The sequence below is a fragment of the Salvia hispanica genome, chromosome 6 (genome assembly GCF_023119035.1).
Source record: "Salvia hispanica cultivar TCC Black 2014 chromosome 6, UniMelb_Shisp_WGS_1.0, whole genome shotgun sequence".
NCBI classification, from domain to species: domain Eukaryota; kingdom Viridiplantae; phylum Streptophyta; class Magnoliopsida; order Lamiales; family Lamiaceae; genus Salvia; species Salvia hispanica.
Genome location: NC_062970.1, coordinates 5329169 through 5345788, shown reverse-complemented (window position 1 = coordinate 5345788; position 16620 = coordinate 5329169). Strand labels below are relative to the sequence as shown.

General features: G+C 37.7%; 2 protein-coding genes across 7 annotated transcripts; both read right to left on the bottom strand.

The window, feature by feature from the left end:
- Positions 1 to 2962: 2962 nt before the first annotated feature.
- On the bottom strand, positions 2963 to 5263 carry LOC125194440. Of its 2 annotated transcripts, XM_048092656.1 has the most exons (6): positions 4855 to 5263; positions 4750 to 4787; positions 4165 to 4426; positions 3764 to 3773; positions 3598 to 3697; positions 2963 to 3530 (listed from the first exon to the last, which is right to left on the bottom strand). In XM_048092656.1, the coding sequence occupies exons 1-6, from the start codon at positions 5173 to 5175 to the stop codon at positions 3182 to 3184; spliced, it is 1080 nt and encodes a 359-aa protein (XP_047948613.1). In that variant the 5' UTR covers positions 5176 to 5263; the 3' UTR covers positions 2963 to 3181. The 2 variants fall into 2 exon arrangements, with proteins under 2 accessions (XP_047948613.1, XP_047948612.1); XM_048092655.1 differs by having other exon boundaries at positions 3598 to 3773; positions 4855 to 5262.
- Positions 5264 to 8356: 3093 nt separating this feature from the next.
- Positions 8357 to 12179, bottom strand: LOC125194442. Of its 5 annotated transcripts, none has more exons than XR_007171758.1 (4): positions 11885 to 12179; positions 11509 to 11552; positions 9346 to 10309; positions 8357 to 9147 (listed from the first exon to the last, which is right to left on the bottom strand). XR_007171758.1 is itself a non-coding variant. In XM_048092657.1 (4 exons), exons 3-4 carry the CDS (start codon positions 9786 to 9788, stop codon positions 8935 to 8937), a joined length of 732 nt encoding a protein of 243 aa, XP_047948614.1. In that variant the 5' UTR covers positions 9789 to 10309; positions 11509 to 11552; positions 11885 to 12175; the 3' UTR covers positions 8357 to 8934. The 5 variants fall into 5 exon arrangements, 3 of the variants coding, with proteins under 3 accessions (XP_047948614.1, XP_047948616.1, XP_047948615.1); XR_007171757.1 differs by having other exon boundaries at positions 9461 to 10309; XM_048092657.1 differs by having other exon boundaries at positions 9270 to 10309; positions 11885 to 12175.
- Positions 12180 to 16620: the final 4441 nt, after the last annotated feature.

Here is a 16620-nt window from a genome sequence, read left to right as displayed (position 1 = left end):
TAACTACAATGAGTAGAACATCATAAGTTTGTTTTTAGTTTTCAAAAGAACTTATACAAATACAATATCATTTCATATGATATATTTATTACAAATTTATGTAACAATTCATTTAACATACGATTTTAACATATTTGTGAATAATTTATTAAGTGTTCCGGTATAAACCAAATAGTCACAACAATATCAATTAGTATTGGAAATTCCAATGAATACTATGTTTAGCCAAAAAAGGGAAAATGAAATTCAATTTTAAAACTCATTTTTTTAAAAAAAATTGCTAAAGTTTAGAACTCCTATTTTTGTATTAGTAAAAAATTGCTAACATAAACTAGTCCGACCTACTACACTTGGCATCACTCTTATCCATATATGAATATTATTGTATTGTTGGTTTGTATTTTGTGTATTTATTTTAATTTTTAGGTATTATTTGTTATAATTCTAGATGTTGGATTATTATTTTTTTAGTATTGAACTATTTAAAATTATAAATAAATTCGGATTAAAATTACACATCGATTCCCGGTTCAGGCGGAATTCGCCCGGGTAAGAACGGCGGTTCCAAACCAGGAACCGATCGGTTCGAGTTAGAGTTTCGATTCTTGAATTTATAGAAAATTTGCATAGGTTAACGGTCCAGCCTGGTCGGTTAGAACAGGAACTTGACCGAATAAGCCGAGCCTAATCATAATCCAGCTTGGTGTAAATGTCATATCAAAAAATGATTTCGCTCCATGTATTTATAATACTTCAAACTACATGTGGACGTAGCTGGCACAGAAAGAGTAACATTAGAGCATCCGCAATGGTGCTTAGGCCGGCCGTAGGCCAACCATTCTCTCCCGTGCCACGTCGGCAATACTAAAAAAACCACACCTTACCTCATGATTTAGTAGTAGCCAGTAGGCCGGCCGCAATAAAAATAATTCAAAATATACTACATTTACGGAATTAAAATTACGATTAAAATACGAAATTAAATTTACGACACATATACGGGAAAAATAATCCATTCCATTAAAAAAAAAGTACAAAGATTTTTTAAAAAAAGTACATGATTTTTTTTTTAAAAAAAGGGCTTCAACACACGAGCCCCGCCACTCTCTACTCCTCATCGCCGTCGCCGTCGTCCTCGTCGTCGCCGCCGCCGCTGCCGCCACCCGTGGTATCTGAGCCCACGTCGGAACCCCCCAGCCGTGACCTCGCGATCTCTAAATCAGCACGCATGCTCTCGAGCATCTCGTAGAAGAAACCTCTTCTCCGTGGGGTCAGTGGCGTTCTTCCACTCTCGGAAGACCTGTACATCTGAGCCCGCGTTTGGTTACGCGAATGGAGAGTGTACTCGAGTGGGGCGGCGGGTGGGAGGGCGGAGGACTGGACCTCGCGGGGCGATAGGGGGATCCGCCCCTCGCAGCCCGCTGCGCCCGCTTCTGTCCAACCGGGCGGGGGCGACCAGTAAATGAAGGAGGGGATGGAAACTCCTCGGCATCCGGGGGGAGGTCGTGGGATCCGCCGCTGCTGCCGCTGTAGTCGCCGCTATAGTTCGGTCGCTGCTTCTTCGGCCACCCAGCGTCGCACCCCGCCCGGAACTTCTCGGAGTCCTTCAACAACAAGAAGCACTCCCAGAAGGTGAGCTCACCTATACTTCCCCTCGAAGGGGAAGCTGACTCGCGAGAAACATCCTCCGAGGCGTCGTCCTCGGTCACGCCCCACTTGGTGACGGAGGGCGTTGGCGTACAAGTCCGAAAATCGGACCGCGGCCCTGGTGCGCTCCCACCCTTCGGACCTCCTCGTTCTTGAAGTCTACCAGGTGCAGGCGGTCTTATGGCGGCTACGATCTTCGCCCGCATGTTGGCGACCCGGCTGGATTTGTTCGCAACCGGCGGGTCGCCGCACACCTCCAACCACCCCTCGGCCACCCCAGGCGCCACTTCATCTCTCCGTCCACTTCCTTTCGCGCCGCGCGGTGTCCGGGCTGTGATGACTCGCCGACCGCCTTGCTCCTTCCCCTTCCCATTGCAATGGTTCGGCTAGCCCGATCGGCTAGCGCTACGAATCGGCTAGCGCTACGAATCGGCTAGCCGGTCGCTAGCCGACCATTGCGGATGCTCTTACTCTCCACTACTTACGTTTTATATTTTTTTATGATTCCTATATATTTATTTTAAATTACACAATAACCTCACAACACTTTGCCAATAGCTTAAATTAAAATAAATAATATAATAAGTAAGATTTATTAATTAATATAATTATATATAACATTTATACTATATAGTAAATATAAAATTACACAACTTAGAATAATACAAATACATTAAAAACATCATTAAAAACATCAGTGTGAAAATATTACAATATACTGCCTGTTAGACAAACAATTTAATTCAATCTCACGCGGTCAAAATTACACACAAACATAACCAATTTAGCGTAAAAAAATTGCCTAGATGGGAGCATTATTAGAAAACCAACAACAACTTCTATACAAAGATAACTGAAAATCAAGTACACAAATGCCTAGATAGGAAAATTATTAGAAAATCAACGAGGTCTATATAAAGAGGTCTGAAAATTAGACACATACATACTTGTTAATAGCAAAGGATTTTTTGGATAATCAAACACACGCATACAATTAAATGAGAAGACAACCTTGATTAGCCAGATGAGTCAACCGCCATAGAGAGGAAGGGTATACACGATGGTAGGAGAGATACACGTGTAGCTGCTTTTTGAATAAGGGTTGTTTATGTCATTTATGACCATATTATGCATCATGTGATTGAAATATATATAATGAAAACAAAATTCACCTCATTAGAACGATTTATTTCCCATGAATTAATAAAGTCTAATTTTAATAGACGGATCAAATGAGAAAACAAAACTATACCAAGATAGTAACTAATACTCCCCCTGTCCCAATAAAATATGGACAATGGGTATAACACGTGAATTAAGACAAAATTAGTAAAGTAGGATAAATGAGAAGAATGATATGGTACAGTAAGAAAAGATTAAAATAGTAGTTACCGTAGTGTTAGTGGGTAGTTGGACATATTAAGTAACTTTTTTCTCTTTCTTACTTTACTCTCTCTTCCTTTATTCTCTCTACTTTACCCACTTTCTACGTTACTCTCTCTTACTTTATTCTCTCTCTTATTTTTTTTTTTATCTATTTATTTAACACACTCAACATCATTTTCTTAAACTCAGCGCCGAAAAGTTTTGCCTCAACTATAAAAAAACGGAGGGAGTATCTATTTAAGGGCCACTGAAAGGAGCTGCTTGTGAGATTCCTATTCTTTATGGACCACGCCGTTATCCACTGCAACTGTGAAGGGACGAGATCGAACTCCTCCCGCAGCCTTCGTCCCAAGTCCGGCATGTGCCCTACACCGTACAGGATCGCAATCTTCTTGTTGCCTCCATCAATGGCTCTCCGTAGCGCCTCTGTTGCAGCTCTGTTCCTCTCGCCGACGAGCACAGATGTGTCTTTCACATCAGTTGTTACCTGTGCAAACCTATAAACAGAAGACTTAGATGCAAAAACTTGTATATTAATTATGATTAGTGTTCAATTAGGATTACTCAGATGTCTGCATCTTTGCTATGTATAATTTCATTGCTGCACAGAAATCGAGCCTGGACAAGCCTTCTGATTCTGGATATTCTGATTGGTTTCTGATATCTGCACAAACAGGCTGCACCTTAGCTTTTTTGTACTCATCTCTGGCCACTGTGAACAAGGTTTCACCTTTTTCAAGCTGATTCAGTCAGGTAAAAGACTACAAATCACTACATGAATACTTTTATGATAAATAGGAAAGACAACAAAGAAAATGTCTATTTAAGTGTTTTAAGGAAGTATTTTCCCAAGTGCTGAAACAATGTCTTGCAAAATCTGATCTTATTGTAGAAGAACAAAGGGTTATCATTCTGTTCTCGTCAGAAAAGCCAAACGAAAAAATGCATAGCAAAAGCAATACAATTTACTAAACTCTTTCAGCGTACAACGAAACCTACTTCCACACTCCGGCAGTAATAATTTACTCGAAAAATTATTGGCAACAAGTAGCTATTGCTATTATTGTATTGAATGATGAAGGTTGCGAGCAATACAATTTACTTGAGGATGATATTAGGATAGAATTATACCTGAAGCAATTCAAAAGTTTCATTGTCAAGATCAGCATGATACCAATTATCTGCCTGGTAGTCAAGACAATCAAATTGACAGTGAAGCCTAAGCAACTTTGCTATTAGGCGTTGAATGAATCCAGTAATGCAAAATCCCGGTTTCGAGCTCCTAAGTTGCTTCCCAGGTCCAGGGCTGTTTTTTAGACAACTTCTGCTAGCAACCATCTCATAAAGAACACAATCATATCCCTCGAGTTCTTTCTGTAGGGTTGCAAAGTACCTACAAAAACATTTAGTCTAGAGTTTCTTATGTGCATATCTGATTTTACTCATTCATCCCTTTCATACATCATATTTAAATCCCCAATTTCAGAATTAGATTCAATGATTACATAAACACGCCCAAAATTTATCTCCAGAAATGGGTTTACATTTAGGTACTAATAAAATTAAACTGCAAACACAAAACAATGTAGAATAGTTCAATAAAGTGGAAGAAAATGGTGAAGCCTCATGCTCATATTTGACAATTGAGTTAAAAGGCAGGCTTGAAATTTGAACAACTGTGCACTGAAAATTTAATTGAAATTCAAAAAAACTTACTCCTTATCAGCAATATGAAACGTGGAGACCAGATCAACCTACAGAGCAAAAAAACAGCTATGAATAAAAGGCGCGATTGATTGGGGGTGAAAAAAAAAATTATACTCGGAGAAAGGGTTGAAAAATGGAGAAGGGGAACTTCTTGTGGTAGGTGAGAAGAGCGGTTTGCAATTGGGCGTGGTTATCATCCATCTTCAACCTATTGAAATCGAAAGTGGAAGTAGATTGGAAAGAACGTGTTAATTTTGGGAATGTAATCGCCACAGAGCTATGGAGCATCTCTCTCGGTCGGGAAGAAATGAGAGCATTAGCAACGGAGGGCCGATGGGAGGACCTTCCCCATCGGCCTCCATCGCCCCACCATAGCAGGAAACGGGACGTCCAAATGGGGCGTCGATCGGCCCTCCATTGTGGTATGTTCTTCATTTTTTTTTTCTTTTTTTTCCTTTTTGCTTAAACAGATTGAGAGTGACGAAGATAGGTGGATGTAGAAGAAGAATGTCGTGAGGAAGCTTAACCCTATTAAATAGAAGGACTATAAATTTATGGGCCAATATATTTGAGATGGGCTAATTTAGGTTTTTATTTAGTTAATTAATTGATAAGTTGTCATATATTGAGAGAAATTAAAATTTATTTCATGTATTATAATTTTTTTAGATTTAATTTAATTAAATTAATAATATATTAAATATAAAAGTGCTACAAATTTAAAGCAAAATTAATGATGTTGTGGAAATGAATTGGAAATAGGAGAAAAATGTGGTTGAATTGGGAGAGCCAAGCGGATCGGAATGATGTTGTGGCAAACCGTTTTATCTGTCACTTCTCTCTCATCTCGTTTTTATCTTTCTATTTTATTTTCTTGTCTTCGTTATACATCTTGTTTTAAATATCCCAACAAAAGCTTTAATTTGAGGTATGAAATATAGAAAATAGATTCAAAATGACAATATCATAGATTTCGGGGGTTGTAAATAGATAAGACATAAATTAATAATTTAAATTAAAAATAATTTTATTATAATTTAATTTTATAAAATTAAATCTAATATTAAAATAAATAAAAAAAGTGAAGAATGGCAAAGAGAAGAAGATCATCATTTTGAAATAATATCAGATTTAGTATATCATTGAAATAATATCATATTGAAACAGTTAAAATGTGAAAAGACGAAATTGTCTAAATGCTCAAAATGGCATTTTCGGATGAAAAATAGCTAAAAGGACCAATTGCGAAATAAACCATTAGCACAGGGATATCTGATAATATTTTTAAAGTCCAAGGACTTGGGCGAGATAAACCCATAGTCCAAGGTCCATTTTTGTAGTTCATTCTATCTAAAATTAGGAGTACTATATAATTCAACCAGGATTTGCGCCACGAGAAGGTTTATAGGTCTAATTATTACTATCCCTGAAAATTTGTCAGTTATTTCTATTTTTGTTTGTCTCTAAAAATTTGTTACCTTGCACTTTTACTATTTTTGATAATGAGACCTCACTATTCCACTAACTCATTTTCACTTTTACCGTATAACTCAATTTGTCTCTAAAAGTCATTATACATATCATTCTTAATTTGTGTTATTTTGATATTTTATTTTATTTAACAACATTAATATTTTTAAAAGATAAAAATAGTGTAGTGGAAAATTGGGGATAGGGCGGGTGTATAGTCTGAGCTATAGTCCAGACTATTACAGGTGTATAGGCTAGACGATAAAATACTGACATGGTAAATGAAAAATGAAGATAAAAAGCAAGAACTAGGCTACCATTAACGCCTTCAAAATTTTAGAAGGTTTTGTTTTGTAAGTTAAGTGGAGAGAGAAAGTTTAATATTTATATTAATGTGAGAACTTTTTTTAAAAATGGAAATATGACATTTTTAGTGGGACAAACTAAAAAGTAAAGTGTGACATCTTTTATGGGGCAGAGGGGGTATTTTCTTTATTAAAAATTAATGTTTTTTCAGTTTATCACATGATATTATAAACCATCTCCCCTAATTTCATTCATGAATTCTGAACCTTTTTTTATTCATAAATTCTAAACTGCAGTTTGTACTAAAGACAATAAGTTTTAAAGGAGAGATTTTTATACTGCTTTGACATACAAAAAATCAAGAAGTGCCAGCGTCTGCGTATTTGTGTCTGTGTGTGCATGTGCTTGTGTATGCGTATTTGTGCCTGCGTGTGCATATTAGTGCTTGTGTGTGCGTATTTGTGCCTACGTGAGCATATTAGTGCTTGTGTGCGCGTATTAGTGCTTGCGTGTGCATATTACTTGGTAATTGGTAAACCATCTCCCCTAATTTCATTCAAGAATTCTGGACCTTTTTTTATTCATAAATTCTAAATTGCAGTTTATACTAAAGAAGGGGCATTAACTGCAACCAATTGAAGTGCTAATTAATAAAGTTGGTGCAATGAACATCAAAATTAAAATGCTAATGAGTTGAAACGGGAACTCACAAAATGGTGTGAATTGCCAAGTGATGGATCGAACGCACCCTATTTTCTGAGCTTTCAGTACCTTCTCACTCTCTCTCTGAAGAAGAAGAAGAAGAAGAAGAGAAGCAACGATGTCTGCTATTTAAGTGGGATTGGAGCTGTGTCAATACACGACGTCGTTCTGCTTTTTATTATATTATAGAATCTATTTTGAAATTTTATTTGGGAGTTTTTTACGCATAAATTTAACTGAAGGCAATAAATGAAATTATTGTGCAGTTTGTTATTTATAAATATATGAAAATGAACAAACTTTAAAAGTTGAAAAACCTCTTATCCCATTTCAGTATAATTCTTTTAAAGGTGCGATTTTCATACAGATTTGAGACAATAAAAAAAAAAAAAAAAAAAGTGCCAGCGTGTGCGTTTTTAGTGCCCCTATGTGCAAATTACTTGGTAAACCTTTCAATGATTCATGAATTCTAAAACTTTTCACATACCAGAATCCTAAACCTTTCTCTGATTCATGAATTCTAAAACCCTTTCAACCTGTGTATGCGTATTTGTGCCTGCGTGTGCACGTGCTTGCATGTGCAATGCTTGTGTGTGCGTATTAGTGCTTGCGTGTGCATAATACTTGTTAAATCATCTCCCCTAATTTCATTCATGAATTCTGAACCTTTTTTTTATTCTTGAATTCTAAACTGCGGTTTGTATTAAACGCTGCAACCAATTGAGGTGCTAATTAATAAAGTTGGTGCAATGAACATTAAAATTGAAATGCTAATAATCTAAAAATTGCACTCACAAAATGGTGTGAATTGCAAAGTAATGGATCAAACGGACCCCTTTTGAGATTTCTAAGCTGTCAGTCTCTCTAAAGAATTTCTTTGAAGAAGAGAAGAAGGGTGGGTCCTATTTAAAGGGAGTGGGAGTTGTTGTGCCACGACCCAGTCTCTCTGAAGAAAGAGAAGAAGGGTGGCTACTATTTAAAGGGAGTGGGAGCTGTTGTGCCACGACGTCGTTTTGTGTTTTAGTAGAATCTATTTTGAAATTTTATCTGGGAGTTTTTTAAGCATAAATATAATTGAAGGCAATAAATGAAAATATTGTGCAGTTTGTTATTTATAAATATATGAAAATGAACAAACTTTAAAAGTTGAAACACCTCTTATCCCATTTTAGTATTAATTCTTTTAAGGTGTGATTTTCATACAGATTTGAGACACAAATTAAAAAATAAAAAAAAAATAAAAAAAGAAGAAGAAGAAGAATAAGTGCTGGTGTGCGTTTTAGTGCCTGGATGCGCATTTTAGTGCCCCTGTGTGCAAATTACTTGGTAAACCTTTCTCTGATCCATGAATTCTAAACCTTTTTCTGAGTTAAACTCTTTCAAACTGTAGTTTGTATTAAACGCAAAAAATGGGCATCAACTGCAACCAATTGAGGTGCTAATCAGGCCGATAACTAACAGAGACACGCTTTTTGATGGCCGTCCTGCAAGAAGAGCAGTCTGCCATCCCTTGCTTCTCATGGATCATGTTGCACTGAGCGCAAAGAACCTGATGTGCACATGGGATGAAAACCACAACGATCTCGTTTGACAAGCACATGACACACTCCCTCTCTGGTTTCACATCTGGAGCCTCACTGAAGTTGTCGTGAAAGACGGCCAACCTTTTCGTCGCATTAGGAAGCTGTGATTCCGGGAAGCCCATGTTGAAAGCTGCTATCTTCGAATTTTCAGACTCCACAGCTCCATGACCATTTCCTGAAGCCTCTTAACGTCTTCTGCGCATTTCTGCATCTCCTTTTCAGCTGCTTGCTTTATGTTTTCTGCTTCTATTTTCATCGCAGCCTCTTCTTCCTCTAGCTTCCTCCTCAAGGAATCAATTTTATTTTGAGCTTTTGTTTTCTCCTTCTCCTCCTGCTTCCACAAAGCCTGAAATGGTAAAAAAGTAAAAACTTGTGTACATCAATCCCGGATTATGATTTTATTAATGTAAACACAAACACAGACATAAGAATGTGCGTGTGTGTGCGTAGTTTGGAAACTGAACTTACTTTAATTCCATTAGGGGCAAGATGTTTATACACTGCTAAACTAATTGATACAGAAAAAAAAACAGTTTCGTCGAACCGGATTGGAGAGTAATAATCGTTAGCATCAGGAGCATCAGAAACATCGGCTCCGCCCTTCAAACCACCATCGGGAGGTAAAGGGTAAGGCGAATTGCAAGAAGAATGTTGTATACCTTCTGAAGCAGAGGTACTAGTTCCAGCACGAGTCGGTGATTTGGAATGAACTACTCCCTTCATCGCAATGTTAGTAAATTTGGCCATAAAATCTGCCTTTGACATATGACATACATAATTCTTCTCACTTGGAAACGGCTTCAGTCGAAGCATATCTTTCTTGGAAGTAACTGATAAGCCTTTCCTATTACCCACTGCTTTCTCATCCATGGTATTCCCATTGGAAGCTACACATGCATTCACGAGGTTCAAATCACTTATTAATAGGCGCCACATCGCTTCTTTTACACTCAAGGAAGGCCTAACCTCTCGAAGCACACAAATCATCTTCAGTAGTGTATACTAGGCTCTGCAACCTCTCAAATACAGGAAACTTCATTGCAATCCTCATCTCCTTTTCCCTCCTTAGTATAGTCAAAGCACTGTCGGCAACATTGAATACAGTGTCTTTACTACCATTGAACAGGCTGCTATATAAAATGGCCCTCTCTGCAACTTCTTTAGTGTACCCACTTTCAACAATCTTCTTCACTGCACTGCACAATGTTGCACTTAAATTTTTTGTCAATAGTTCTTCAATATGACAGGCCACAAGATTATCCCAATCGGACCCTTGTAGTTCTTCTTTGTCCTGATCCTTCATAGTGTCTTCAGACCACTCCATTATTGAACCCAATTAATTTGTGACATCGGATACAAAATTCCTTCTATTTCTACCCTTCTCTTTAACCAAAAGAGCTGAGACTCTGCCATTGCACAGACACCACTGCTGTTACTACCACTTCAATTTTGACTCGTGAGGCTTACTCGCACGACAACATCCGTCAGGTCCAACACCTTAAAGTTTCCTGATGTGAATGGTCAATGTAATAACAGTAATAGGGGCATATGAAAAATACTTATAAGAAAGTTTATTATAAAAACAAGGTATTCTATTTAATCTAGGAAGCAAATTCCTATCTATCTTGATCAATATAGAAAATATTATGGCAAAACCATCATTAAATCCAGGTTAGATTTAGCAATAAATGATGAATTGAACATGCCAGTAAACTGAACCTATTCAAATTTATTCTGAATTACAGTAACTGGGGTTAGATCGAATTAGATTTCACAAATTGATGCTGGGACAAAACTAATAGACGTGTCGCTTAGTTAGCAAGATTAAAAGAAGATGAACAGCGTGTCAAACAAATTCTTGAATACAATACAACCATGACTTCAATACACATTTGTCGTGTTGCAAAGATAGAGATTAGTCATTCCTTCTTTTGTTTGGAGGCACCATTTGTCATATTCCCTGGATTAAATAAGTCGTTCAAAAAAAAAAAAGAACATCTATCTATATCTGCACAACAACTCAAATGTGCATTTATGCACTCCTTCCCCTAGCCAAAAACAAAAGAACAAATCAGTTGTATCTCTGCAACACGACCGATGTATGTCCACGTCCAAAAGAAACAAATGTGTTAATGCATCATGCCAAATGTGTAACTATAAAACCCCACCAAAAATCACAACTAACTTTTATCCACGCTACGGAAGTAAGGATCAAATGTGTATCTATGTTACCACACCAAAAAAACCAACTAATTTGTATCCAGGCAACACGACAAATGCATATCTATGTAAGCCCACCAAATAACTGACTAATTTGTACCACCAGAACATGACAAATGTATATCTATTCAACCCCAAAACCCGACTAACTTGTAACCAAGCAGCATGACAAATGTATATCTATGAAACCCTGCCAAAAACTGACTAATTTGTATCCACGCAACACGGCAAATGTGTATCTATGTAACGGTTGTACGACATCCAAATAAGTTTTAAAAAAGGAAAATCAAACATAAGAGGAATGTGTAAATGAAAATTGTTCTCTACTTAATTCAAAAAACCATGATGACTTCATCATCCAGGTCAAAGTTGAAACAAGATATGACATAACTTTTTAATAGAACCAACAGCAACAACAAATATTCATAATTTTTCCACACATAAATTACCAAATAAAATCTTTAATGACCATCAAGAATGAAGCTACCTGCAAAGCTTCGACGAACTGAACCTTTTCATAAACTCCCTTCACTGAAATAGTCGAACAAACCAAAGTCAGAAACACGCTGAAATTAAACAAGAGACAAAAAATAAAATGATTCTTAATCAAACAGAAGCTCACTTAATTAAGCAAAATCATCAACAAAGCATACCAAAACCAACTCAAAACAAGAACACACAGAAGGGAAAAAATGTGAAAGCTCGAAAACCCGCATGAACAACAACAAGAACAACATGAATGAAGACAATAATTAGGGTTTAGGAATCTGACTATTTTTCAAGAATTTACGAATACGATAATTAATAAAGTCGGTGCAATGAACATCAAATTGAAATGCTAATAAGTTGAAACGGCCACGCACAAAATGGTGTGAATTGCAAAGTGGTGGATCAAACGCATTCTTTTCTGAGCTGTCAGTTTCTTCTCTCTCTCTCTGAAGAATCTATCTGAAGAAGCAGAGAAGAAGCGGTGCCTGCGACTAAACTTGTCTGGCTTCTCCTACCTTTGCTAACTGCCGTTGTGGATGTGGATGATGTCGACATTTTGTTCTTGGGGTTGGGAAATTTTGGTGTTTGCATTTGGGGTTGGGGAATTTTTGGGGTGTGGAATCTGGGGAATTTATGGAGTGAAATTTTGGTTTTTGCATCTGCGACGAGTTGTTTTTGTTAATTGAAGAGCGTAATTTCAATTTGCCTAAAAACTTTCTGTTTTTATTCAATTTTCAATATTAAAAAAATGAAGATAAACTCTTTAAAAAAGTCTAATGGTTATCGATACATGTTAACCAAGCAATATAGTATAATAGTTATGCTATCCAATTGATTGATAGAGTAGTGTAATATTTTGGTCACACGTACATAATTAAAATTAATCAATTTTAATTATTTTTTAATTTTTGCAAAATAAATATAATTAATCTTATCAATCCAACCTCTTATATTGGAGTAAAAAAAACAACTAAAATTATCTCGGACATAACCTTATAAACCAAATAAAAACATAAAATTCAATATTAATTAGTCTTAATCTTACCCCATCCTGCATTGCATACTAAATCAATCTCAGAGCATATTCACATAATGTAAACTCGATTAATGAAGATGGTTGAAAAACTCAATATAGAAATAAAAACTATTGAGCGCACTACAACCTCGAAAGAAATTAGAAGACAACAAAGGTAAAATTAAACAGCTACTATATTAAAAATTACTATAAACAAAGTAAAAATAAATAATTGTAAAATTAGCTGAGACAAGGAGTTATCTTTCTACAAGATGAGATACGCCTATGTAGTGCTCTCGGCTCAGGTGTGTCATCTCCAGAGATGAAATAACTTTCATTTCATTTGCAGCAACATCGCTGACCAAACGAGCTCTGGCTATTTGGATGAACCAGAATCACGCCTTTGATTATGAAATGGATGTCGAGTTTTCGTATGTTATGCAATATCTGTTGTGATGAATGCATGAAATGACTACAATATTTATAGGTGTAGTTCATTATAGGAAGAGCATGCCGAAAATAGTGTGTAGTGATGCAGATTTAAAAAATGTAGGAGTTACCAGTATAAATAATGTCCCCTCTTCGTAACTAATGTAACATACTTTGGGGTGACATACATGGACTGATGGTGACGTTGTTGGTCGTTCCGGAAAGATGCACCAAGACAACCATTCGTGCATGTATGGCCTCAATGCATAAATTGCGTCATTTTTAATTGATCAATTATTGTGGTCCAAAAGATTAAGTTGGATACAAATAAAGCCAAATGAATATCCAAAGACCAATTGTCAAAATTTAAGTCCATAATGCATATCCACACGCACACATTCAACGTCCCACGGCGTACGTCACACATCACATGCCACAAGTATCAGGTCGTTGAAATTAAATATGGAATTTCATGCTTTTCATTTATTCAAAATTTTCCACGAAGAAGTGTGCAGTGTGTGGTGAATTTGTATTTAGTGGTGGATTTTTCTTTGATTCTTGGAATTGTGTTTGATGTTTGGTTCAAATTGTTACATTTGTCACATCGTATAGTTTGTTTAATTATTAGAACCTGCTTTTCTTTCAGGTTATGGCAAGATTTAAAGTAATTTATGAGTATTTATGAATGAGGGGAGTGATCAGTTGCTAACTCATCACTTAATTGCTAACTACAACTAATTTAAGGCCATAAGATTTTAGAAAACGTGTGGTCTACAATTTGCTACGTGTAATTTTCGTTTTTATTAATAAAATCAAAAAAGATAAAAAAAAACGCCAAATTAGGGTTTTAGATGAAAATGTCAATATAGTGTTTCGGAAATATCAACACAATGCTTTGAGAATGTCAACACAATGCTTTAAGAATGTTAACCCATCGCTTATATTCACATTCTACATGTATTATATTGACATATTTTATATAGTATGTTGACATTTCTACTTTCGAAAAAATTGAAAAAATTTTGAATTTTTTTCCAAATTTTGACGTCGGAACATATGCATGTATGATATCGTTGGAATCCTTATAAAATTATCTTTAATTTGATATATGTTATATGAATTTAACGTTTTGAGATTTCTTTTAAAAGTTAGTTATAACTAAACATGTAGTTAATTGACATTAATACCCATATTGATATTTTATGGAATTAATCCAATGGTTTTATTGACATTTTTTGTTGATCGTATTGAAATTTCGTGGTTGATGATCTAGGCCCTTAATTTAAATATCTAATGATTATTATTTAGTCGTAGTTAGCAATTAAGTATTAAATTAGCAATATAACACTCCCCTTATCGACTAATCTCCCCTTATCGATGATTAGTGTACAAGATATAATTCTTGGTAGCCCTGGAGGTAATGTTGGGCCCTGCTCAACGCAAGACTAGGCTTTAATATTTTCTTCCAAATTTTTTGGTATTTGTAACTGCATCGATTCTCAAACCCGGAATTGAAGGCAATAAGCCATTAATAGTACCCCTCTCATTATAATTCCCCCAAGTTTGTTGGGCCATTTTAGTCGCCTCATAACGAAAAGAAAAATAATTACTTAAAACAAAATTGCTCAACAGTGAAAACGCGGCTTAATTTCTTTATTATTGAACAGTTGCTTAGAATTTGAATTATGTGGGCCCAACAGCACTAAATCATCCCATGTTTTATTTGTACTCATTCTATATGAATTTATAGATCTAAATTACGTAATGTTTTTATCGTTTTGGATTAAATTCATTTATATATACATATAAATTATTTATGAGTTTTTTAAGCATCTCCAATGGCTTTAGAGCATCCGCAATGGTCGGCTAACGACCGGCTAGTCGATTTTTCGCGCTAGCCGATCGGCTGGCCGAACCATTAGAGGCGGCAAGCGGCTAACCGGCGAGCCGATCGACGTGGGCTGGCCGATCGGCGTGGGCTGGCCGATTGGTGGGCGCTGGCCGATGCGCTAGCCGATCGGCCAGCGCCGATTTTTGTGTTTTTTTTTTACAAACCTATATAAACGCGATTTTCGTTTTATTTTCATTTGCACCACTTGTTTTAACGAGTTTTAAATCTCTCTCTAACTTTACGTACAAGAGCATCATCGCGCGATGAGTAACGCGGGTGGTAGCGGTGGTGGTAGTGGTGGTGGTAGTGGTGGTAGTGGTGGGGATGCTGAGGAGTACGAACGGAGGATGAACGAGGCTATGAATGCCTACATGAACCGCGAGATGGAGCGGTACATGCGTAGGGTGGAACAGCAGGCGATACCTCGCCCTCCACGAGTTGTCCACCGCCGAGCGGTGATTGATCGGGATCACGTAGCTGCACATCGGCTGTACGACGACTACTTTTCAGAGAACCCGCGGTTTCCCGCCAACATGTTCCGGCGGCGTTTTAGAATGCGCGGGGAGTTGTTTATGCGCATCGTTGGGGCATTAGAGCGTCAATATCTGTGTTTCCGCTTCAGGCACGATGCGGGTGCGGTCCGGCCACACCTATTCAAAAGTGCACGACGGCAATCGGGCAGTTGGCCCTATGGAGGCGCGGCGGACATGTGGGATGAGTACCTCCACATCGGTGAGTCGACGGCCCACTGAAATGTCTGAAGAATTTACGTAAGGGGCGTGATAAACGTTTTCGGTGAGCGGTACCTTCAAAGCCCTACTCCCGAAGATTGTCAGGATCTGATGCGGATGCACGGGGAGAAGCATGGGTTCCCAGGGATGTTAGGCAGCATAGATTGTATGCATTGGGAGTGGAATAACTGTCCGACGTAGGCTGGAAGGGGGCCTACACGACCGGCTACAAGTCAAAGAATCCACGATAATCCTCGAGGCCGTAGGCGATTACCGGCTGTGGATCTGGCATGCGTATTTTGGGGTAGCCGGGTCGAACAACGACCTCAACGTCCTGAACTCGTCTCCCCTCTTCAACGAGAAGTGCCAGGGCGTCGGTCCGGCCGTCTCATTTGTGGTCAACGGCAACCGGCATGATATGGGCTACTACTTGGCGGATGGGATATACCTCGGTGGCCGGTCTTTGTGAAGACGATCGGACAAACAAGTGATGAAAAGAAGGCCTGCTGCGGAACGACGGAGTCGGCGCGCAGGGACGTGGAGCGCGCATTTGGTGTGCTCCGGTCTCGATGGGCGGCAATTAAGGGTCCAACGCGTTTGTGGGATGTCGGATGCGTTTCCCAGATAATGTACGCCTGCATTATCACGCACAACATGATCGTCGAAGACGAAGGCGTCCTGGCCCGGCCCCAGTTGGGTCGGTAGCGATGAAGCCGGTCCAAGCCGCGGAGCGGCCACCCTAGTGTACGACGTGGGGTACCTCTCGATGAAGCCGGCCGCCTCGAGAATTTGCCAACATGCGCCCAGTGGATGCTCATATTCAACTCCAAAAGGATATAATTGAAGAGTTGTGGGCACGGAGGATTGCACGGCGATAGTTTTTTTCTTTATTATGTACCTTTTTAAATGTAATTTTTTTTTTTATCTATGTACCTTTTTTAAATGCAATTAATGAATGTATATGTCTCGTAAATTTAATTCCATAATTTAATCGTAATTTTAATTACAGTAAATGTAGTATATTTTGAATTATTTTTATTGCGG

What these genes read in the sequence shown, in the direction of transcription:
- LOC125194440 (XM_048092655.1), bottom strand. Translation starts at nt 5,175, where the DNA reads ATGAAGAACATACCACAATGGAGGGCCGATCGACGCCCCATTTGGACG. An exon ending in TTTCATATTGCTGATAAGGA is followed by an intron (nt 4,427 to 4,749) that starts GTAAGTTTTTTT and finishes ATGTTTTTGTAG; the next exon opens with GTACTTTGCAACCCTACAGA. An exon ending in AAACTTTTGAATTGCTTCAG is followed by an intron (nt 3,774 to 4,164) that starts GTATAATTCTAT and finishes TGACTGAATCAG; the next exon opens with CTTGAAAAAGGTGAAACCTT.
- LOC125194442 (XM_048092657.1), bottom strand. Translation starts at nt 9,788, where the DNA reads ATGATTTGTGTGCTTCGAGAGGTTAGGCCTTCCTTGAGTGTAAAAGAA. An exon ending in TTGCCCCTAATGGAATTAAA is followed by an intron (nt 9,148 to 9,269) that starts GTAAGTTCAGTT and finishes TTACCATTTCAG; the next exon opens with GCTTTGTGGAAGCAGGAGGA.